Source organism: Colius striatus, chromosome 20 (assembly GCF_028858725.1).
Source record: "Colius striatus isolate bColStr4 chromosome 20, bColStr4.1.hap1, whole genome shotgun sequence".
NCBI lineage: Eukaryota > Metazoa > Chordata > Aves > Coliiformes > Coliidae > Colius > Colius striatus.
This window is the reverse complement of record NC_084778.1, coordinates 7,983,525-8,006,430: the sequence shown is the minus strand read 5'-3', so window position 1 is coordinate 8,006,430 and position 22,906 is coordinate 7,983,525. Positions and strand designations below refer to the sequence as shown.

The 22,906-nt window shown below is 47.7% G+C and overlaps 1 protein-coding gene across 1 annotated transcript in view; it reads left to right on the top strand.

Moving 5' to 3' along the window:
• Positions 1-22,906, top strand: part of CAMKK1 (calcium/calmodulin dependent protein kinase kinase 1) — a 90,218-nt gene that overhangs the window by 28,557 nt on the left and 38,755 nt on the right. Inside the window, exons 2-4 of the mRNA XM_062012338.1 lie at positions 7,582-8,136; positions 16,745-16,792; positions 17,836-17,889. Coding sequence (XP_061868322.1) covers positions 7,681-8,136; positions 16,745-16,792; positions 17,836-17,889 — 558 coding nt within the window. The 5' untranslated portion in view covers positions 7,582-7,680. The remainder of the gene's footprint in view (positions 1-7,581; positions 8,137-16,744; positions 16,793-17,835; positions 17,890-22,906) is intronic.

Below are 22,906 nucleotides of genomic sequence, written 5' to 3'. Positions count from 1 at the left end.
CTCCTCTCCTGGGAATCATGCTGCCTCTCAGCTCAGCAAGTGAGAGCAACCATGACTCTTTCTCTTCCTCCTCCTCTTTGCTCAAGTTCAGCCCCAGGAGTCTACTCCTTCCACTGCACAAATTCTGCACTGACCCTACAAGGAATCTCTGTGTGTGAGTTGATGTTGCCCTTGCCAATGTGTGCAACCTCAAGCTATAACAGCATATACTCATACAGTTGGTAGTCAGAAGGCTGCTTTTCCACTGGATTATGGGGTTCAGCTTTCCTGCACATGGTGCAAATTGCATTTGGGGGGTGTTTCCTTCAATCTCAATGGGTATTGGAAGAGGAGGTTTGGGTAGGCAGACTCTGAGGTCTGAGTCAAGGTTAGCCAAGTGCCAGTTGGGAGTACACCCCGGAGCAGCTTTGGAAATGGTGCCTCTCCCAAGTTCTTGCTCTCCTGTGACATCAAGTTGAGTGATTGAGATGTCCAAGCTGTGTGTGCACATTAACAAGCCCAATTCCTTCATATTGCTTTCCTGAGGTAGGGCAAACCATGTGATACGACTAGAGACATACTGGGGTATCTTTGCATGATCGTGCTACATGACTAGGCTCAGTGTTCTCTGCACACAGTGTCCTCCTCCATCCTCCCATCTCCATTGTTGCAGTGTCAGAGGCTGGCACAGCAGCCAGGGGCTGCCCCCACAAGGCTTTTGTGTCTCTTGTCACAAGGGCAAATAGGATTTGTTATAATCTGAGCTCAGGTTGTCTGCAGGGACAATGTGGGGTTGGGTGTTGCAGTGTGTTGGGTTTGTGGTCACTACTGAGGTGTTGTACAGATTGTGAGTCAAAGTCATTGCAAGGAAAACCTGTGGGATGTGTGGGCTGAGTGCTTCTCATTGAGTATTCCCAGCTGTAACTTGCAAAATAAACCCACCTCCAGTGCTCATACACTGTGAAACAGCTTTAAAAGCTTAAAGCAGAAGTAAATATAGTCCAGCATCAGACACCCACAACTCTTGCTGAACCTCTGCCATAAAACACAGCAGTAACCTGTCATTCAAAAGTAGTTTTAGCCAGAGCTTGGGTACAACTCATCTTTGTCTCCCTGGTGGTGTCCCCACTGAAGCCATGGTTCATCTGTGCTGCTGCAGCTGCATCCAGTCAAATCCTGTCTGGCAGAGCCCTTGTTGCCCCCCATTATCAGGAGCATGTGATGTTAATACCACTGTGGATTAGATGCATTTGGCACTCCTCAGTGTTTTCTTGTTACAGGAATTTCCTCAAGTAGAAACTTTTTCTTCAGAGTAATTTTTGGTTGATTATTGCTTATATATGCAATTAGTGTAATTACATGTGCTTATGCAAATGCATTTAATCATATAATTAGAACATGGAGGGATGAAATATAATGCAGTTGGGAGATCTTTTGTAAAACTTCCTGAGTTCAGTAGTCTGTGCACAAGGTGGTTGCTCCCTTCTGCTGTAGACTACTGGTACACTTGAGCAGCAGCCTGGCTAGTCTCAAAACATATTTAAAACATGCTGTTAATTGCTCTTAAAATTGGTTCTATGGCCTTCATGGTATGATAGTGTTTAACTTTTTTTCACATAATATCAGGAGCTTGCTGCTGAGCTCAGCTCTACTGTCTCACATCTGCATCCACACTGTACACCCAGGGACGTGGGAACATATGAGACCCAACCCCAGATCCTGTCTGCAGCTGGAGTCTCTCATGGGGAAGAGAGGGAGAGCAGGACAAGCATGGAGTGATGGGTTCTTGAGGTGCTTGTTGTCTATAGCTCGGGGGCCCTAAAAATCCCTGTAGAAAATACCCTGCCATAGTAAAGGCTAAGAAGGAACACTTAGAAGTGGTGCATTTTCCACATTGTGGTCTGGAGGTGTTTGTTATCATTTGAGAAATCCAGCAGGAGCAGGGGCCTGAACCTGGTGTTCAGATTTCTCCCTCAGTGCTTGAACTGAAAAAAATACACTACTGTTTTTTGTCATTCAGCAGTTACTTTTAAAGCTGTGCTAGGAGCTTCACAGAAGTCATCAAAGCACCTCATTTTTATGATCTAATTTTCAGTTGTGGCACAACAGCCAGGCTCACTGCCAAGAACTGTGGAGAGAAGAGGGAAAAGGACTAGGATGACTATAGCAGGAGGGAGTGATTTCTCAGCAAGACACAATTGTCAGTGCTCTGAAACAAGAACCTTGTAAGCTGCAGGAGAAAGCAAATGTAGGATGTGTATATTCTTATTTATGATTTGAGTTATGTTAATGTCTCTTGTTTCTAGTCAGGAATTGGTACCAAAAGGGATTGGCCTCTTCCCAGCAAGGCTGCATTCCAAATGGCTGCTCTGGTGTATATCTGGCTTGATGATCTCTTCAAGGACTGTAGGAATTTGTTTTCTTTTTGGCTTCACAGAGCTGCACCTTCTCATCATTCTTTGTCTCTTGGGCTGCCTTTCAGCCAGTGGGTGTCTGAAAGTGACTTTCACAGATACAGAGAAGCTCCTGTGCATCTCTGAGGCCTGATTCTTCACAGCAGCAGTGTGACTGGAGGCAGGCACGAGGCAACTTCGTCTTCAGATGCCCTGCTTGGTGTGCCAGGGGTGAGCAGAGCTGAAATGAAAGCCTGTGTGCTTTGAGCTGAACTACTGCATCAAAAATGAGCCCTCTGGCTGCTCTCCCACCTCAGCAACGAGACCCATAAGTGGCTGGCTCCTTAGATCTGAAAAGCCATGTGTTGCAAACCACTTTGTGTTTGTGAGGCTTGTAGCAGCTCAGATGTGTCCCACAGCCATGCCCTGGAGCAACAAATTCCTTTTGAGCTTCTCCAGACTGACAGTGTCAGTAAGCTGGCTGGATTTTGGGCAAATGTATAAAGGGCTGATGGGGTCAGGGTGGAGGTGTGGAAATACCTCCCTCATGTCAGAGTCATGGACTGATGCTGAGTGGCCAGAAGTCCTGCAGACCTGACTGCAGAACAGAGTGCAGGAGACTCCAGGATGGAAGTAATCCTTGTCTGTATTGTTTGGCATGAGGAGGCAGCTCAGGCTCTGGGAAGGACTTGCTGACCTAATATTTCAAAAATGTCATTCAAGGAGCTGTTCAGGACTCAGCCCAGTCCAGGACTTGCTGCTTCTCTCCTTAAAGGGAGTTTTTGGTGCCTGTTGACAGCACTCACAGCAGATTCTTCACCCTGGCTGTGCTGCTGCGAGGGATCATCTGCAGAAAACACAAGCATATTGTGGGACCAGATAGGGCTGGATGTACAGGCCAGCTCTGCCCCAAGTCTGGACTGGGTTCCTGGTGAAAGATCTGACCCAAGCTGAAGGATGCTGGTGATGGAGATGGCATCCCCTCTGCAGGCAGCCTGTCCTGGGATGTGGCTCCCTGCACCATTTAGAAAACTCAACCCTGGTTCCTGACCTTCCCAGTGTATAATAAAGTGGAAGAGTAAAACCCTCTGTGATCTTTGTGACCTCTTTTTATAAGAGTGACTGTGGGTCTTCTAGTCAAGAAGCACTTAATGGATGTGACCTTCCAACAGGGTTTTGGTGTGATGTCCCTGCTAGTCCCCATGCTGACATGGAGGATGCTATCCAAGAGCATTTGAAGTCCCCAACACAGAAGCAGCAAAGTTGCAGCTTGAATACTTTCCTTGCAAATGCTTGCTACAGTTATTATCCAGTGGCTTTATTTTACTGCAGAGGCTCTTGGTGCCTCAGCACAAGGCAGATACAGACAGAAAGGGGAAGCAAGACAAGGTGAGCTGGGGGCAGCATCATTCCTCTCAACCTGAGAACTGTGACTGATGAAGCTGTAAAGCCACTTTTTTGGGTAGCCTGTAGCAAAAGCAGGAAATGAAGCTGGATTTGCCAAGGCTCAGGAGCTTTTTAACCTCCCCAGCCTTCCTGACAGGAATGTTTCTAGTTTCCCAAATGAGAAGACCAGGCAGTAAACTAGATTTGCAGGTTTTTATTTTTCAAGCAATGCTTTGAAATACTGTCTTGAGCAGCTAAATTAATTGCATTCACTCATCTCCTGCTCCTACATACCACACAGATTTTCTCCAGAATTATATTCCTTTCAAAGGTGTTTTTGTACCATGCTCTGCTCAGCACCTGCCTGGCAAAAATGTGCAGCCATTTGATAAATGCATTGCAAAACCCACCATTGAAGTGGCAGTCAGCCTGGAGCAGAGGAATAGCTGCAGGGGAAAATGGTAAATAAACTATGTGTAAGCAAATTAATTTTGCTCACATAAGCTCATTTGCAGCTTTAGTTCATATCTGCAGCATAATCCTGTGATCTGCAGCAGGTATTTAGAGTTGTGGGGGATCAGGCTAGTGACAGGGTGAAGAGCATCCAGCCCAAAGCTGCACAGGAGCTTGTAGAAGGTAGTGGTGGTGTCTGCTTCACTGGGATTTCCCATCACAGCAAAGTGTGGTTGTGTTACATCCTGACAAAGTGCAAATCCACCAGTGCCTTTGCCTTGCAGAAATAATTAATTGCCTTTTGTACTGACTTTTAGGCACAGTAGGATTGGTCTGTGCCTAACAGATTTGCTTGCTCAGACACCATTGCTCTCCAATGCACTTTTGGAGGATTTATCAATAAAAAGGAATCCTTCAAAACAGCAGTGAAACAAAGCACAGTTCTACAGATTGTTTCAAGTCCTGCTGGATTTGTTTTAGCCCTCTTTTAGCAGCACTGTCTTACTTGCCATGATGCTGTATGGGTCTGTTTGTTTTGATCAGATGAACTGATTTATGAGGCTTATCTTAAGTTCATCTAGTTAAGTTGCCAATTAGCTAAAGATTTCTTTTGCAGCCTGAGCTGTGGGTTAAAGCTGTGCAAGTAAGCTTCTGTTTTTGAGGGGGTGACACCTCGAGGTGCCTGGTCTGAGTAGTGCAGAGCTGTGCAGGCAGCTGACACAAGCATTGCTGTTTGCCAGCGCCTACCTGCTCTTCCCAATGCTTCTGGCTTTTTTCCTGTTGGCTGAGCAGTGTGAGATGCCCAAGTGTTCAGTCCAGGTGGATGACTTGTGGGCTGTCATGGCCAGCTGTGCAGCAACACAAGTGGATGCTTCCCTCCTCTTGCATGTGTGGGGAAACCTCATGGCACAAGGAGGGAAGAAGTCAGGGAAGCTACAGACTTCAGTTGCAGGTTGATTTTCCTCTTGATGCCTCTGAGGAGTGAGGTGAGCTGTGACTGTCCAGAAGCTAAAGCTGCTGCAAGTAAAAGCCTTGGGTCTGTTTCTCTGCAGGTAGAAGAGCAAAGTGAGGCTTTTAAGGCAGGGTGGAATCAGAGGTTTCCTCCTATCCCTTGTGCCAGTTGGATTACTGGTGAAATAATTTCTTACTTCCCCTCTCCCTTCATTTAAAGTCATTTCCCTGGTTGAAAGGAGTGTGAGGAGAGTTGCAGCCCAGCCCTGGCAGTGCAGAGGGCAGCTGCTCACATGTTTTCCTGGCCATTGCAGAGTAGCCCTGGGAGGCCACTGCCACGCAGCCCAGCACACAGCCACCCACGAGGAGGTCTCATGAGTGTCTGCTCAGGAAATAACGCTGCTCTGTGTGCTCTGGAGTAGAAAGAAAACCTCTTCAGAGATAGCAGGGTGGCCTCAGGCTTGCTGTTGCCCAGACCTGGTGCTCTTAGGTCAGCTCAGAATCTTTCCAAGTGCAATCCTCACACAAGTGTTTAGCAGGCAAGCTCTCTGTGGGCTTCCCACCAATCTGTTTTGGAGGATGGGATCCTTGCTGAGTCAGTGCAGGACTGCAGCTGGCTTTCTAGCTTGAAGCGTGGTGTGGGAGGTCTGGAAAAGCAAGGAGGTCTAAGAGAGGGGAGGCTGGCACTGCTTTACCTGTGAATTTGTGGGGACTGCATGCAGTACGTGCTGGAACAAATCCCTCTTCCCTTACTGCTGTGAGCCACCCCCAGCACCTGCATCCTGGCTCTGAAAGGGATTTGGGCTTTGGGATTGAAGGGTTTAAATATAGTTTTAATGGAAGCTTTTAAAGCTGATCTCACCATTTCATTATTGCTTTGAGTGAGTGACACCACTGTCAATTTGTTTCAAACAAGCTGGCAGAAAAGGCAGGAGAAGGGGAAAGAGGAAAGGGAGGTGTGAACAACACAGGGAGGAACATGTTGGATTTGGATGTTTCCTTTGACACTGAGTGCCCAGCACGTGTCCCCCATGACTGGCACAGGACTCCCAGTGAAGCCTGTTATCCAGATCTTTCTCTGTTTTCCTGATGGATAGAAAAGATTGCTTGAGCTTGGCTGCTGTGTTTCTGCAGGGAACACGGGAGATTGTCTCTGCAGCAGAGTTTTGCTGTAGTGTTTAGCTGAGCATTGCTGGGCAGCTTCGAGCCAGCCTTGCCCTTCGCTCCACGCTCCTCAACAAGGATGTTCTGTGTGTTCCTGGGCTGCAGCTGGATGGGGCTTTTTAAACTCTCACCTCCACTTTTCCTCATGTAAATTAAATGTAGCCAGTGTGAGAACAGGGCAGTGCAAGTGTCACTTGGCTTGGAGGAATTTTATTTACAACGTGCTCTGCTTGTAGAGAACCAAAGGTTTCAGTAATTCAGGTTTAAACCTACACTGAAATTCACAGGATGCTGTGACTAAAACTCTTCTCCCTGACTGTCCCCAGAATCTGGGCAGAGAGATGAGATGATGTATCTTTCAGCACTGTATCTTCAAAAGGTGATAGATTACAGCCATGTGCCGCACAAGATCATTTCCTGCTCTGGACTCTGCTGGGAAAGCTGAAATCTGGTTGAAATTTGACACTGAAATTAGCATCCAGGAAACAGCAATTTTATTCAGCAGTTTCAGTTTTGTATTGCATGTTTGTGTTATGTAGGTCTTTTCCAAAGGAAAAGCTGATTCCCACATGCTGGTAATCATTAGGTGGTGTTGATTTGCAGCTTAATGTAGCTTTTATCCACAGTGTGCCACAAGGTTAAGGTGTGTTTGCACACAGGTTGTAATTGTGGGGTACCAGAGGTTACCCTGGAACCAGACTTGCTTTCATTTCTGCCTTTGCCATCAACTATGTGGCAAATAACTGAGTGTGGAAGTCACCAGGCATAGTTTGGCTTCCAGGCCGTGCTGTGACACACTGTGGGCCCTACAGGGCAACAGACACTACTGTGGAGCTGTAAATGGCTGTGTATTTGTAGTTATGCATGTTGGATTTGGATAAATATCAGAAGCTCTTTTAGCCTGTAAATAAGAATTCAAGTGGTTGAAAGCTTGACCTTTTACCCTCAGCTTGTTAGAGAAGCTGTACTTCTCCCTTCATTGTAAACTGGTTGACTGTCAGTGTAGCTACAGAAGGAGAAGTTCTCTTTAGATGTGTCACTTTGCACATCAGATAAAATCTTTATCACTTTCATATCTAGCTCAATGCTTGTGTTTGCCTTTCCTTCTGACTGTTTGCAGCTTGTTTACAGCCTGACAGTGTTTTGCCTTCGCTTTCTTCTGTGTTGGAAGAAGTGAGAAGTGGTCACAGAATTGTCTTGGCTGTGTTTGTGTTGAGTGAACATTATTATTCAGTTGACTTCTGTTTCCTTTCAGGTATTTCATGGAGAGATTCCTTCCTGCCCCATGTTGCCTGAGTGCTAGCATTGCAGCTCTCTGCAGTGCCATCTGAGACCATAGGAGCTGGACTCAGCGATGGGGGACTCTCCAACAAATGCCACGGATAGAGGCATAAACATGTACTGCAAAGACACACAGACTGAACTGGCAGAGAGGGTAGCAGCCATAGATGTAGCTGTTGGCCCAGACAGAAGTGACCAAAATGGTGAAGACAACACTGAAGAAAATGACACAGTCTTTTCTGATAGCATAAAAGACATCCAAAGAAATGGGGTCAGCAGTGACGTGGGAATGAATGAATTCCTGCCTTCCCAAAGGTCAGAAGATGCTCACTGGAGACACGTTCCCAAGAGGCCTCTCACTAGACCTGGCTTATCAAGTAGGAAGTTGTCTCTTCAGGAGAGATCATCAGGAGGTTACTTGGCTTCTAGCAACGCTCCAGGTTATGGTCCTTATGCCACAGGGCCATCACCACGTATAATGAGGAGACCAACAATAGAGTCCAATCGGGTGTCTATATCAGATTCTGAGGTAGGCATGTTCTCCCTTCTTTCTGTGGTGTTGAGGCAAGTCTTGCTTAACTGCTAGTGGGAGTCTTCAGTCTTTTGGAGTAGTAGATCTGAAAGCACTGTTTTTTCTAAGGGAGGGAGATGGCTGAAACAAGGGATTGTGTTGGCTTGGAATAACTGAACACATTTGCATCCCAACCCCAGAGTTCTGCTGGGTGGTGCCTCTGGTCCTGACACTTCAGCCCTCACCTGCCTGGGAGAGTTGAGTTGAAGGGCCAGAACCCCTTGTTGTGTAGTTGTAGCACACAGAAGGGTTGTCAGGCACTTCAGAGAAAGGGATGTGGCCAAGTGGCTTTGCTCTCATGTCCCTGCTGTATGCGCCCTTTGGGAATTTATCAGTCACAGCAGCTTTGGTGCTGGTATTTTATGGATTTAAGCTTCTGGAGATTATGTGTTGCCTATTGTATGTCACTGTTATTGAAGGCATGATTTAATTGTATAAAGAGCTTAAACGCACTGGTGTTTCCCACTCCTGTCAGGATCTGCCTTTGTGTTTGTTACCATTGCTGTTACAAATATTTTAGGGAGCTGTGACACCCTTCTTCAGAGGAGTGTCTCTGGCTGTGGTTATTCCTGCTTGTCTGTCTTGCAGCTGCCTTCCCAGCACCAGACCTGGGCCCAGACCTGCCCCAGAGGGGTAACACTTGACCACTAGCAGAGTGTTATTGATGGAAGTGGATGCTGATTGCAAATCCCTGTGTTGTGCTGGGTAGGGAAACCTGTCCCCTTCTGCTGTCCCAGGAAGGCAGCTACAGCTTTTCTTTCCCACTGGCATGCATGCCACAGTGACCACTTACAGGGAGCAGAGAAAAAGGCCACTTGGACCACTCTGATGTCAAGCCAAAGATACCAAGGCTGCAGCAGTGCCTATGAGAAAGGGGCATGCAGGTCAAACTGATTTCAGCAGGGCATAGATTGTAAATGAGTAATTTTTGAAGCCAAAATGTTTTGTAAAATGCTGAGGGAAGGCATTTAAGTAGGAGATTGTCTGGAGTACCAGAGAGGGGGAACATCATCTCTGTGAGGCTGCCAATTGGTTTGAGAAAAACCACTTGCACCTGAACTATCCCCTAAGCACAGGCTGTGTGTTTCCTGAGATTGTTATCTCCTGTTTGTAGAAGAAAAACAAGCTTTCCTTGCCTTGCCATTTCTCTCCAGATGCTCACTTAGTGAATTCACCTCTGCTGCTATGCCTGACCACTGAAGTGGGACAGAGCAGGCAGGGACTCAGAAGCAGTGCCCATCCAACACCTCATTCAGTTGATGTGGAATATGCTGCCACTGTGACAATATGTTGCTCTTGGGCCCTGTGGTGCTCCCAGCTATAATACCTAATTCCCACTGTGCTTCCACCTTGTGTCATGAGACCAGATTCACCAGAGTTTACATTTTTACCATTGTAGGTCCAAGTGACCTGGAGTTCAACATCTATGTGGCTTAGTGTTTCCCTCCTGAATAAAAGTGGGTACTTTTCCCTTGCACACGGAGAGGATGAGTGTTGTGCCTGAGCAAACCAACTGTTGTCTTCTGGGAAGTTTTGCAAGTCACATTAGCTGAGAGATAGATGATGGCATCCCAGGCTAAGAGGATACTTGAGGAAGGTGCACTGCAGAGATTGCAGCTTCTTGCTGGCAGCTGTATGCTTTCAGAAGGGAGAGGAGCCAGTTCTGGGAAGCAGACGTGACTTGTGTGCCAGCTCTCCCATCCTGCAGATGGCCAGGAGTGACGCTTGTCTGAAATATGTTTCCAAGTGACTGCAGTCGAGTGTGACTAGCACATTTACATCTGCAAGCAAATTCAAAGTACTCAATCCTCTTCCACAGCATCTGGGGGAGCAATAGTTACTGCCTTGGGGATGAAATTGTTTAAAATGCTGGTGTGGAGCCTCGCATTCCCCTGCTCCTGCAGCAGTTCTTTGTACAGTGCTGCATTTTTAATGGTCACTTTGGTAAAACCATTTAGAGCTCTGCTCTGGTGCACCCAGATGCTTAACAAAGCTGTGTTCCTTGGGAGCCATCATTCATGTTAAGAGGGACTCACTGCAGTAGGAAGGGAGCCCTGGTGAGGGCTGTGTGCATTTGGAGGTGGGTGCTTACCCTTGCAGCAGTGCTCTCGGGTACTTCTGAAAAGAAATAGCAAAAGGACTAAGATGATGTATGCTTGTTAATAAATGAATTTGGAGGCTGGCCACTGAAGTGTGAGAAATGAGTGTTGGTTGTGTGACAGCAAAGTGAGCGTGCAGCCTGCAGCAGCCAAACCGCAGCAACCTGCATATGACCTAGTGATTGCTGCAGGGTGGTTGTGTTTATAGCTGAGGAGCAATGGCACTCTATATCTGAGCTATACAGCTAACCAAGATACAGCAGGGAGCTCAGGAGATAAACAAAGAGTAGATGTTCTGTGGTATGCATTTGCTCAGTATGTTTGCTGTAAGCAATTAGCAGAGCTTTGCATGTGGGCAGGGAAGACTCAGCAGAGGCAGGAGGTAGGGCAGGGCTTCTCTGAGAGTTAGAGTACTCCCTGTTGAGACTTTTGATACTATGGGGGATAAAATAACCCCGTGGTGAGAGAGAAAATCATGGTGTGCTTGGCAGCCACTGCAGTTGTAGTTTTGGTTGATCATTTTGATATAGAGACCCTCAATGAGTGGGGAGGCTGGTAGGTCACTGAAAAGATGAGCTCACCAGTCACAGCACTGCCTCTGCAAATGACCTGGACACACCTTGTTCTAGGCAAGCTGCACAGTTGTACTTGAGTCTGTGTCTCTCACCTGCTCAAAGCCCTTTAGGAATTACTCCTTATATTGAGTGTCCAGCATCTTCAGTCAGTGCCTTTCAGGTGCCAGAGCATGAGATCGTAGAAGGGATCTCCAAAGATTGAGTCCAACCCTGATGTCTTGTACTAGATCAGATTGCTCAAAGCTGCATCCAGCCTGTTCTTGCAAACTTGCAATGCTGGGGCATCCCCAGCTTCCCTGGGCAACTTCTTCCAGTGTCTCACCACTCTCATTTTAAAAAATGCCTTCCTTATGTCCAATCTCCATCTATCTTCTTTCAGTTTAAAACCATTGGCCCTTGTCCTGTCACTACAGACCTTGGCAAAAAGTCTTTCCTCATGTTTCTTATAAACCCCCTTTAAGTGAAAAAAGGCTGCAATAAGGTCTCTACAGAGCCTTCTCTTCTCCAGGCTTCTTATCTGTCTTTCATTATGGGAGAAATGTTCCAGCTCTCTTTATTTTCATGGCCCTCTTCTGGACCCACTCCAGCAGGTCTGTGCCTTTCTTCTACTGGGGACCCCAGATGCAGTACTCCATCTGAGGTCCCAACAGAGCAGAGTAGGGCAGAGGAGTCACCTCCCTCAACCTGATGCTCATGCTTCTTTTTCTTCAGCCCAGGGTACAATTGTCTCTATGGGCTGTGAGCACATATTGTTAGCTCATCCACCAGTTATCCCCAAATCCTCCTCTGTAGGGCTCCTCTCAATCCATTGCTCCCCATCCATCACTCTGGCTCGTGGCTGCTGCCCGAGTGAGTTACAGCCTGTGTGAAAGGAAGATGAAGCTCATGAGCATTTGGGCTTTATCAGTGACACAAGTGCCTGTGCTGTCTCTCAGGAGCAGGGATGAGTGGCACAGCTGCATATCAGAATTTTCTGTGTTACGCTGATAGTCTTCTAGGACTGAATGTGCTTTCCCTCTCCAGTGACAGCAGGAGCAGTGCCTCACTCTATCCTTCACTGATCTGGAGAAATAATGAAGGGATGCTGTGAGGAAGGTGGGATATGGGGATGTGGCAGAGGTGAATTTGCTGTTCTCTACTGAATTGAAGAACTATGTGTTCAGTTAGGGAGATACTGCTGAGCTTTTTAGGGCTGGTTTAATACTTGCTCACAGGCTGGAAGGGAAAACTTTTCTATTCAGGAATCTGAGGGCCCAGAGCTGAAGCTGAGCCTGTGATGCTGCAGGAGGGGCCAGGCAGGGCTGTGAGCAGGCAGTGAATCGTGCTGTCCTGTCCCCATGTCCAGTACCCCAAACACCTGTCTTCTGAGAGGGGGCTGTTACTCAGACCACCATCTGGTGCCTCCTGAGCTGGCAGGGCTGTGGCAGAGCCAGGGCTTGTTGTCTTACACAGAGGCAGTTCCCAATCAACCAAGCAGAGCCACCAATTAGCTAATTGCCCTGGGATGAAGAGTTGGCAGCTGCTGGTGTCTTGCAGCCACTGCTGACAAGTCTGGATGTGCAGTGTTGACTCTGCAAGAGCAGTAACCCATTCTGCTCTCCTGATAGCATTACTGTGTACTTAATTAACCTGATTTGTCATCTCTCTATCAAAATTGATCTGTAATTTAAGAAAATTTCCTGCCTATTCCCTTCCTTTATTAGATTATTCCTGGACTGTGGCCTGGAAGGTCCTTTCAGTGCTGCCTTCTCTGACAGGAGTGCCTGCTAGGCTGGTGAGATTGCTGCTGCTGCCCATCAGTGCTTCACTCTAACAAGAGGATGGCTTTGCTTTTAGTTGTGGCACTGAGGTGATTAAGCTGAAGCTAATACAAGTACATAACTCTCCAGAGCTGAGGCACAGATCCCAGAGTGTAGGTTGCTGGCCCACACTGCCTCTGTTAATGTCACATTCCTGTCTCCTGCTTGGTCCTGGTAGCATGGTGAGAGGAGAGGGTTTTCTTGTGGCTACTAAAAGCAGCATCTGCTCTGGTGCTTGTATGTACCAAGGCAGACTTTCTGTGAATATGTTTGTACAGGCTGGTGTCAGGGTGTCTTATCACTGTGTTTGACAGAGCCTGTCCCACTTGAAATGGCAGGGCTTGTGAAAGGTTAGAGATGCTGCTTGTTGGAACTTGGCATTTGAAAATGAACTGCTGTTTTCTTTATTCTGCCATCCCAAACCAACCTTTATAGGTAGCCAAGAAAAGCCATACTTGGAGAAGGGCTAAAAGAAGAAGAAAAGGTATCTTTTTCCAGCCTTTCTCCCCAGACCCACCAGCACAGCTGATTGCTTTGTATTTTCTCTTCTCAAGTCTCTTCTGGCTGAACTGTCCTTTCTCTTTCACGTGTTCCCTTTCTCTCCCCTGCATCCACCCACTCCCTGGCATCCCAGTCCTTCCAGCCCTGGTGTCTGCGTGGTGTCTCCTGCTCTGGGATCAGCAGGAGGTGGTTCCAACTCCCTCCTGCCTGGGCGGCCCCTCACATCGTGCTGGTGGGCTGGAGCCACGTGTGTTTTAGCAGGAGTGGAGGGGATGAGTCAGGCCAGTGCATTCTCCCTCCTTAGTGCTGCTGCTGGCCCAAGCAGATGAGGAGGAGGATGAGCTGACAAAGAGAATTTTCCTACGCTTGCTGTCCATGGCTTATCCCAGAGACAGGGAAAATAAATCACTCCTTTGTCCTTTCTTCCCTTGGCTTTCCACATCTTTATCATAGGACTCCTTGTTTGGCCAACTGATTCTGAGAGCTGTGAGGCAGTACTCTGGTGCCAGGCTTATCCAGGTCTTATGCTTCTCCAGGTTCTTGGAGCTGCCTGTTTTTCTCCCTGAGGTCATGATTTCCTTGCCATGCTCAAAGGTAAATGCAGGTGAGACCAGGACAGTGGCAGGGAACTGAGTTGGTGTGCAGCATAAGCTGGAGAGCTTCCCCTTCCAGCCCCATGAGTCCCTCAAACTAATTTCTTCTGGAGGTCTTACTATGGTGTTCAAACTAGAGCTCTCTTGAAAAGATCAGAGATGTGTGGAAAACATTTATTCAAAGAAGAATCCCCCACAGGCATTGCTAATTTCTTCTCCTTGCATTAATTAACCTTTATTTAAGTTACATTTCCAACTTAAACAAGTTGGAAGGACAGGGTTGAGAGAAGAAGAAAGCCCAAAGCTGCAGTTGCAGTGGGGCTGGAAGGAGGCTGCCTTTATCCCACTGATCCCAGCCTACTTTTGTTCCAGCCACTCTCCCAGCAATGCCCCAGGGACCTGGTGGGTGCCCGAGCTCCTGCATCCAGCTCCAGGGTCTCAGGTGGGTGAGCCCAGACAGTGGTGCTGAGCCTTGGTGTTGCACTTGCTGCCCAGCTGTGACCAGTGCTCTTGCCAGTGGCCAGTCACGATGCTGGACTTCCACTTTTGCACTTGCTTTTGCATGTTGTTTGTAAAAATTCTTACCTCCATGAGCTCTGGGCTTCCTGTGTGTCTTTCTCTGTCTCTGAACAACTTGTATTCTGAACAGTTTGTAATACAAACTGAGGCATTGGTACCCCTAATGCCTCTTTTCTGTCTTTTCATTTTGTCTGGTTTTAGAACTGCTTTCATTTCCCTTTCCACCTGGGATGAGTTTAAACCAGCACTGTCTCCATTACTGACTCTTTTAGCTCAGTTTTCTTCCCATGCTTTTCTTTAAAGCATGTCTCTGGCTGAAATTTCCAGTTCTTTTCAGATTGGTGAATTTGGCTTCTTTTAGGGGATAAAATTCTCCATTAAATGTGTGTGTGTGTAGACAGCCTGATTGTTTTCAGAAATGTCTTCCTTTAGAAATCAACTCAGGCTCTTCCCTCCCATCCAAGTGTCTCCCCAGGCAGCAAAGGCTCAATTCTCAGTTTCATGGGGTTTCTGTCACCGAGCAGTGGATGCAGTGGATTTAAGGAATTGGGTCTGGACTTCACTGTGCTTTCTTTTTCAATCAGTTTTTGTTTTCTGTGGCATTGATACACCATCTGCCCCCCTTGAGTTAATACCTTGCACATGTTAACAAATAGGGCATCTTGGTTTTTTTTAAAGCAAAACAACTATTGCACCCTTAGATGGACACAGCAGTCTGATTTGCCAACAGCTTTTCATTAAAGGATCTCATTAAGGTTCTTGCTCTGTTGGTGTTTATCAGCAGTTGCAAATACATTGTGATGAAATCAGGAGGATTGGGCAATGTTATCTTTAAGAAACATTTGGCCCAGGGATAGGTGTTTCTCTCTGATAAAGGAACAGTGCAATTATCCCACTTCCTCCAGGAGAACCAAATAACATAATGACAACCCTTCTAGTGTGCAGCAACATGTGGCAGGAGTCACTTGAGCTGTGAATTATGGTCTTCCTGCAAGAAAATGAAGAAAGCATCTATAATCTGGTTTGATTTTTGGTTTTTGTTGCATTCAGTTCAAGTGCTCAAAGTACCACAGAAACTAGAGATGATAGTGCTTCTCACCAGGAATTATCTGAGTGGAGAGCAGTGGAGGTGTGGTGTGGGTCAGGTAGGGATGTAGTGATGGCAGATGTAAACTCTTGGAGGCTGTGCTGCAGAGCCTGGCCTTGCCCTTCCCTCAGACTCTCTCTAGGTGTTCCTTTCTCAGGATTTATCCATCCTTTTCAGAGAGATGCTTCAGGGAGTCAGTATGCTGTGGGTAAGAGTGGTAGTTTCTATCCAGAGATAAGAAGGATTTTGGGAAGGTGATGGTCAGAGAGTCAGGTGATGGTGCCTTGGATACAGAGAGCAGGAACAGCCCTCCTCAGTTACACTAAATATGAGTGTTGAGTGAGGGAATTTGCCTAGCTGAATGGACTGTCCCCTACATGATGGACTCTGTACCTTCAGAAGGGAGGAGAGGAAATTCCCCTGTGGCTTGCTGGACAGTGCATTTGCAAGAAGCTGCAAACACTGTGCTTTATAGATGCCACTTTGGCTTGAAACAAGGTACTGAGTGTGGATCAAAGAGTATATGGCTGCATGTCATGCCTGGCTGTGCTGGTGTGAGTAGTCTCTGCTTGGTGAGGAGAGACTTGCTCATTGCAAGCTCCCTGGTTTGAAGAGCAGGCAGTATTCAGGCTATTTTATTCAGGCTATTTTGGGGTTTATGGGAAGGCTAATCTCCCTGTCTGCATATTTGATATCAGCTTTGTTCCCCAAAATGGACCCAGTGCAGAGGCTGGAAGTGAATTTCCAACTTGCTTTAGTGCTTGGATATGTCAGGGAGAGATATTGTGTTCAGAAATGCTGTCTGGTGGGGAGGTGTCCCAGCTAAGGCCCAGCCCTCACCACATGCTGTAGCTGGAAACTTCCCCCTCACCCCTCCAAGCTTGGTTCTCTCCTCTCCCCTGCAATGCAGTGAAGTGCTAAGTCAGGACCAAAGCAAAAGCCACTGCAGCCCACCCTCCCCAGTGCCAGCACTGCAGAGATCCCACAGAGCAGTCTGCCTGCAGGAGCTGTGCACTGCAGCCAGGTGTGTGCTGGCCTCCCTGGGCTGGCCATGGCTGCTGCTCTGCCTCCTGCTCAGCACCTTCTGATGTAGGTGGCTGATGTGAAGAGGCCAAGGGCTGCTGCTGTCAGGTTCACTGGGCTGAACCTGGAGGGATGCTGGGGGGAATTGGGGTGGAGGGACCTCTGGTGTTACCAGCACAAGCAGAGAGAGAGCTCAGCCTATTGCTTTTGCCTTGGGCTGTGGAAAGTAAATGCAGTGCTTATAGTGTAACACAAACCAGTTTAAATAACATTTAGTCTTTTGTTCAGCACTCTGCCTCTACTTGATACTGCTTCAAACTCAGGTTTCCTTTTACCAATACCCTAATTACGTTTTCCTTTTGATCTGCAGGACTGTGTGCAGTTAAACCAGTACAAGCTACAGAGTGAAATAGGCAAGGTATGGAGCTTGGGTTTGTCACAAGCAACCTGCATGCACACACACGAGTACAGGTGGAAAGACTGTGCCAGCACAAGGGATCTCACTGACCATGACTCTTTGCAACATGTTTGGTTTGGATTTTGGGAGGTTTTTTTTTACCTGATTAATTTGAGTCAAGGTCAAAGTGGAGCTACTTCCTGTGATATCTAAATTTCTCCTCCCCTCTGAAGGTGGTTGGTTAAGCTGGCATCCTTCCAGAGTATTTGCTTGCCAAATATAACACTGAGAGCATTTGATGCATCCATGCAACCCATCAAAGGAAGAAAACAAAACTGAGGGCAGAGTTTGGTCCCCATCAGGACTAGTTTAAAGTTTTATGTCCATGAATGAAGTACTAGTTGAATTCTAGTCCACATTTTAAAGCTGCAGAATGATTCAGAAGGGATTCCTCCAAAGCTATTTGAAGGACTGGTGAGCACTTCAGACACCTGCACATTTGGATATCTGCCACCATTGCAGATGGGTTCACAAGTTGCTGCCTGGAAGCTGTACCTACCCTGCAGTTGGAACACTGCAGTCAGAAGGGACTGCACCCAGAGCTGCAGAGACCTTCACCAGAAGTTTCATTAACCCAAAGTGCTTCCCAAAGCAGGAGGCCCCAGGCTGTGGGATGAGGCTCCCTTGCCATCTGTGCAGGGGGCTGTGTGCTTGGCTGATGGCAGTCAGGGTGTAAGGCTGGAGATGCCACTGCTGCTGGTACAGCAGATGTCATCTGAAACTCCCACACAGATTCAGACCCACTTACAGCTTTTGCTTAAGTATGATTTAAGGAGAGTGTGGGGCCGTGTCTGATGGATTTACCCCTGCTGCCTCCTGTCCTGTGGGTCACTGTGGGATCACATCACCTGCAGCCTTTGCTCAGGACAGGCATGGCATGGGACCCTCTTATTTTTCCCCTGTATTAAGGTGTTTGGGCTGTTTTTCCCCTGTGGGAGGCCTTGAGCAGTGAGGAGATGAGGTGAAGCTGCTGAACTCACTGTGCAATTTGTGTTTATTTTTAGGGTTCCTATGGTGTTGTGAAACTGGCCTACAACGAGAACGATGACAAGTACTATGTAAGTGTCTTTCCTCTGCTCCTTACAGCTGCTGCTACTCCTCATACCCCTTTTCCCCCAAGAGCTAGGTCCCCTCTGCCCTGCTGCATTTCTGATTTGGGTAGCTTACAAGGAACAGAAGCTCCCTGCTGGGTGCAGCCCTGCTGCCCGTGTGCCTGCTCGCGTGCGGCGCTGAACGGGAGGGAAAGCGGGTGGGCTGCCTTATGTAACAGGCAGGGATCTGGGAGGCAGGCTGTAGAAGCCTATTGCTGATTTGTCTTGACATTTTCTAGCTATGAAGCAGGTCACCTGAAATTAGAGGCATGTGGGTGGTGGTATTCAGCACCTGCTGTGCATTGCAAGAGGGGCCTGGAATGAGCAGGCGTGTTTTGTAAGGAAACGGGGGTGTTTAGCAGAAAGATGCTGAACATTGTGGCCCAGCTGGGCAGTACCTGGCTCTGCTGTGTCTCACCCCCTTGCAGGTGCCTCACTGTATGCCAAACAGGACCTTGCTGTGAGGTGTAGGGTGAGGGGCAGAGGCAAATCTTGGCTTTTATTCTTTTGCTGAGCTGAAGCCAGATGATTCAGGAGGATTTTGGATTAAAGGCTGCTTATGCTGAAGGTTCCTTCTCTGTTTTCTCCTTTGAGGCAGGTGAATCCTGGCCATCTCAGCTGGGATTCCTGTAAAATCTGTCTGCAGATGTGCTCATGTCCCTGGGCTTGCCCTGTGGCATGTTTTGGTTCAGGCTTGAGGGCAGGAGCTGGACGGCTGGCAAAATGAAAAGTGCCTTGCTCTGTGTGGCTGTGTCTGAAAGCTTGTGGAAACAGCACTGAGCAGAGATTCTGATGGATCCCCAGGCAGGTATCTGCTGAGCAGAGCTGAGAGGTTACAGTGCTGTTGAACCTGTACCCAGCAGCCCTTGATGCAACCCTGCCAGTCTAGCCCTGTGCTTCATGGGGGGGATCCTGCATTTGCTGTGACAGAGTGGCCTGATGTATGTGAAAGTGAGCGCAGACAGACTCATGTGCTGGTCCCTATCCCACTGCACAGTGCTGTTGGTCTTGGTACAAAGTGGAATAAGAATATGCCATGGAAATGTAAAGAGTGCTTATTCCCTGTTACTCCCCAGCTAGTTTTTCCTTCCTGACTCTTGGGTTTGAAGTGACATACCCAGCTGCAGGGGCCAGGTGGGGAGTTCCATGCCTGTTAATATTATTTAGTGCTTCCAATGGGCATGAAACTGCAGGAGAAGTGTCTTGAAATGAGGGATGGAACAGATGAGACAAGAATCTGGACAAAGGTGCTCTGGAGCTGGCCAAGCAAAGGAACCACAATTCTTTCCACCCCCTGTGCTTTCCAAGCTGACTCACCTCCCACTCTGGGGTGGTTGCTGTTGCTGCTGTCTCCCTTTCTCTGCCTCCCATTCCCTGCCCTGCAGTGGGATGGATTTGCTCTGCACAGACTCAGCTGCTGTTTCTCTGATCCATCCATCCTGACAGCATAAGCAGTGCCAGAACCAGCAGCACAGGGTGGGAACACATCACAATGTGTTTCTTTTCAAGCTGAAAATATTTTCCCTTTGAAGGTTGTCGTCTTTGTTTTGTCACTGCCCTTTTGGTTGTGGCTGTCCCAGCTTAGCAGGGTGAGGTTGGTTTAGGTAAGCACTGCCTGCTGCATTCCTGTCCAGGTTTTGGATGTAGGTTAGCTCTGTGGATGTAGATTTAGCTGGTCAAATCAGAGCTAAAAGTGAAAGCCCATGTCCAGGTTAGCCTGGTGTGTGCTAGTTAATCCCCACTTAATCTCCATTTCTTTTTCTAATCTAAACAAACTCTTTAAAGCTCCTGCAAGGTGAGAGTGGCTCCCATGCCTGGACACTGCTGTTTCAGCCTTGTGACCCAAAGAGGGCCAGGGTGGGCAAAAACCCTCTTACCACCAGCATTGCAGGGACAGTCTCTTTGCTTCACACTGATCCTCCTGTGTGAGGGTTGAAGCAGGGCTTGAACCAGCTCTCAGCTGGGATTTTGGGGCTGTGAAGGTGATTTTGAGAGGTGGAGAGACAGGGACCAGAGTGAGAGCACAGACAATGTCTGCCTGCATTTTTTTTGCAGTGTCAGCATGTAGGTGGGGAAGGGACAGATAGCTGCACTGCTGCTGAAAGCCTGTGGCAGTCTGTTTCATGGGCATGCTACCCTTTCAGCTGGGGTAGTGGGAGCTTTTCCCCTTCCCAGCTGCAGTCACAAGCACCCAGGGCAGGGACCCCTCATTCTTCCAGGTTCCCATGCTTGTGTTTCCCGGGGGGGAGAGCCCTGAGGAAGAGACTTCTACTTTTCCAAGACACTAAAACAGCCTGAGACCTTTTCAAGCTTCAGGAAAATAGCAGTAAATTGTGTAACAGCCTAATGGTTGCTCAGCTCCTTGCACCTCCTGGGGTGTCTGACCACATGCTCTCTGGGTGCTGAGGACTTCCAAGCCTCTCACTCCCCTCCCAGGCTGACTTGCAGCAACATAGCCTGACCCCTCTTTACCTTCTAATGCAACTGCCTGATACCAGCAATTAGAGGAAGCAATTGTAATTCTGGCAGCTGGCCTTTTCTGTGTGTTTATTTTCCACCAGGTTCAGCTCTGGTGGGTTGTTTTTTTGTCTAAGCAGTAAAAAGCAATAACAGGTTAATTGTAGGAAATGAGCCCTTGGTGAGCAGCCCCTAATAACCAGTTCACCTGTGCAGTGCTTTAGCATGAAGCCAGGGTGTTGCTGCTTGCTTTATTTTCTTTAAGCTAGTGTGCTGCAATAACAAGGCAGCAAAACTGTAAAGAAAGCAAGTATTGTTTTCTTTTGGAGTGTAATTCAGAGTTTGGTGTCTGTTCTCTTGGTAAAGGCAGAGCTCAGAGGTTCCAGGAACTCTATCTACCTCCTGTCAAAGCAAAAGGAAAGATTTCTGTTGTAAGGAGCTCTGGATCTGTCCTAGAATTAGGGAAAACTCACAAGAAAAAGCTGATCACCACATTTGGGGAAAAAAAAGTCCATGGGTTGTATTTATTTGGTGGGAGTGTTTTACCTTCCATTAAAGACAAGTGAGTGATTCCAAGAGCTTTATCCTTCATTGCTGTGAACAACCACAGTGCCCAGAGGGCTGTGAAAGTGTGCTGCCTTCTATCAGTGGGTGCAGGGAATATATTAGACCAAGCAAACTGAATTTTGAGCACTAAGTATGTGACCCAGTGCTCCTTCCAAGGAGGAGACCCTGTCTGAAACACATCTGGCTCTCCAAGCAGAGATCCTTGCTGCTGTGGGGCATGTGAAGCTGTTACAGAGTTCTGCCAAGGAACTCTTTACAGCTCAAAAGGTTTCAGTGTCTCAGTTAACAGGAGATGCTTTTACAGTGATTAGGGAAAAACCAGCCAAGCTCTATGAAAAAAGCAACAAATAAAAAGCAAAGACAAATGTCTCCAGGTGGAGATCTGGTTTGGAGTCATCATGCCAATGGAATTTGATACTGTGATGCCTCAGGTGATGTCTCTTTCCTATTTTCAATTTGCAAAGGAAAGTGGTTGTGATGTCCAGAAGTAGCATCATAAATGTCCAACAGCAGTATCATTGTAGATTGTCTGTGGGTTTCTCTTTTTTTTTTCCTATTTTCCACTTTTGTTTCTTAGGAAACCAGATTAAGACTTGTGTGGCTGTGCTCTCTGCCTCTGTTTGTGCCCAGCAACATTTGCATGGAGGGCTGTTTTCTACCAGCTCGAAATGATGGGGAGCAATTCCTTCCAAGTCTTTGAAGAGAGATGGCTGAAGGGACTGCTGCTGAGGGAAAGGTGGCAAGCAGCAAGCCTTGAACTTTCTAGTCCCTGGAGAATCCCTTTTCCTTGCTACCCAGGTGGGAAGGCCAGGAGCAGACTCCCATGTTTTTCATCCTCTTGCTCACATAGCTACAGGACTGCTGCAGCTGCACTCCAGCACAGTGAGGACTAGGGAAATGGTCTCTGCTTTACTTGAACCACCTGTGCTGCTCAGCAGTGGGGTTGTGAGGAGTGTGGTCACCTGGGGTAAGAGCAGGAGCCTCTGGAGGCTGATGGTCAGGGCTGCTGGGGCAGGAGGTGCTGCCAGCCTGGGGTGATATGATGGGGATGGGCACAGCCTGCCCATGTAATCCTGGGACAAGTGCTGTCTAGAACAAAAGGTGACAAATGCAGGAGCAGGATTTTAAGAGACATGGCAGCTAAGCCTGTCTGGCTTAAGCTTTTCTTCAGTACATAGCACTCCTCTCTCCTGGCAGAGCTTCCCTCAGCCGCTTTATCGGAGAGGTTGTTGCAGCCAGGGCAGACGAGGAGGGGTTGGAAGGGCTCTTTGGTCTGTTGAGCACTGCCACAGTGTGCTGTCTGATATGGGTGAGTAGTAGCAACCCTTGAGTACCATTCCCCTCCCCTGCAAGCTGCAGGTAGGGACTACACGAGTCTTCTACCCTTGTAATGCAAGCCTCTTAGCAAACAAAATTACATTCTAAGTGCTGTTAGAGCATCACAAGGGACAGGTGATGAGTTCCCTTGGCTCAATTCATTTTTATCACTTTTTCTTCCCCCAGATAATGACCTCTGCTGTTGTCCTTGCCAGCAGCAGTGTGTGGGCTTTGGGTCTCACTTGTAAAAGCTGTTGTGTCCCAGACATCCTCCTGTCTGTAAGCTTGGGTTCTCCTTTCCCTCAAGCACCCTCACAAAGCAGCTTTCCTGTGGCTTCCAGCTGCAAGGTGGCTTAGAGGGGAGCAGTAACTTAGGTAATAAATGTACATCAAAGGAAAGCACTTGGTTCCTGCTGCCTCTCAAAGGAAAATGTCATGACCCATGTCCACATATGAATAGTCAGAAGGAAGGTGGATGCAAGGGCATGTGTGGAGGAAATCTCTAGGCTCCCTCTTTTCCTGAGGAAGCTGAAGCAGTGCTTGCCAGTGCAAAGGGAAAATCCCTTGGCTTGGCTCTGAGCTGGTTTTTTTATCAGAAAGGCATTATCTAGGTAATTAGTTCTGCCTGTGAGTACAAATGTCT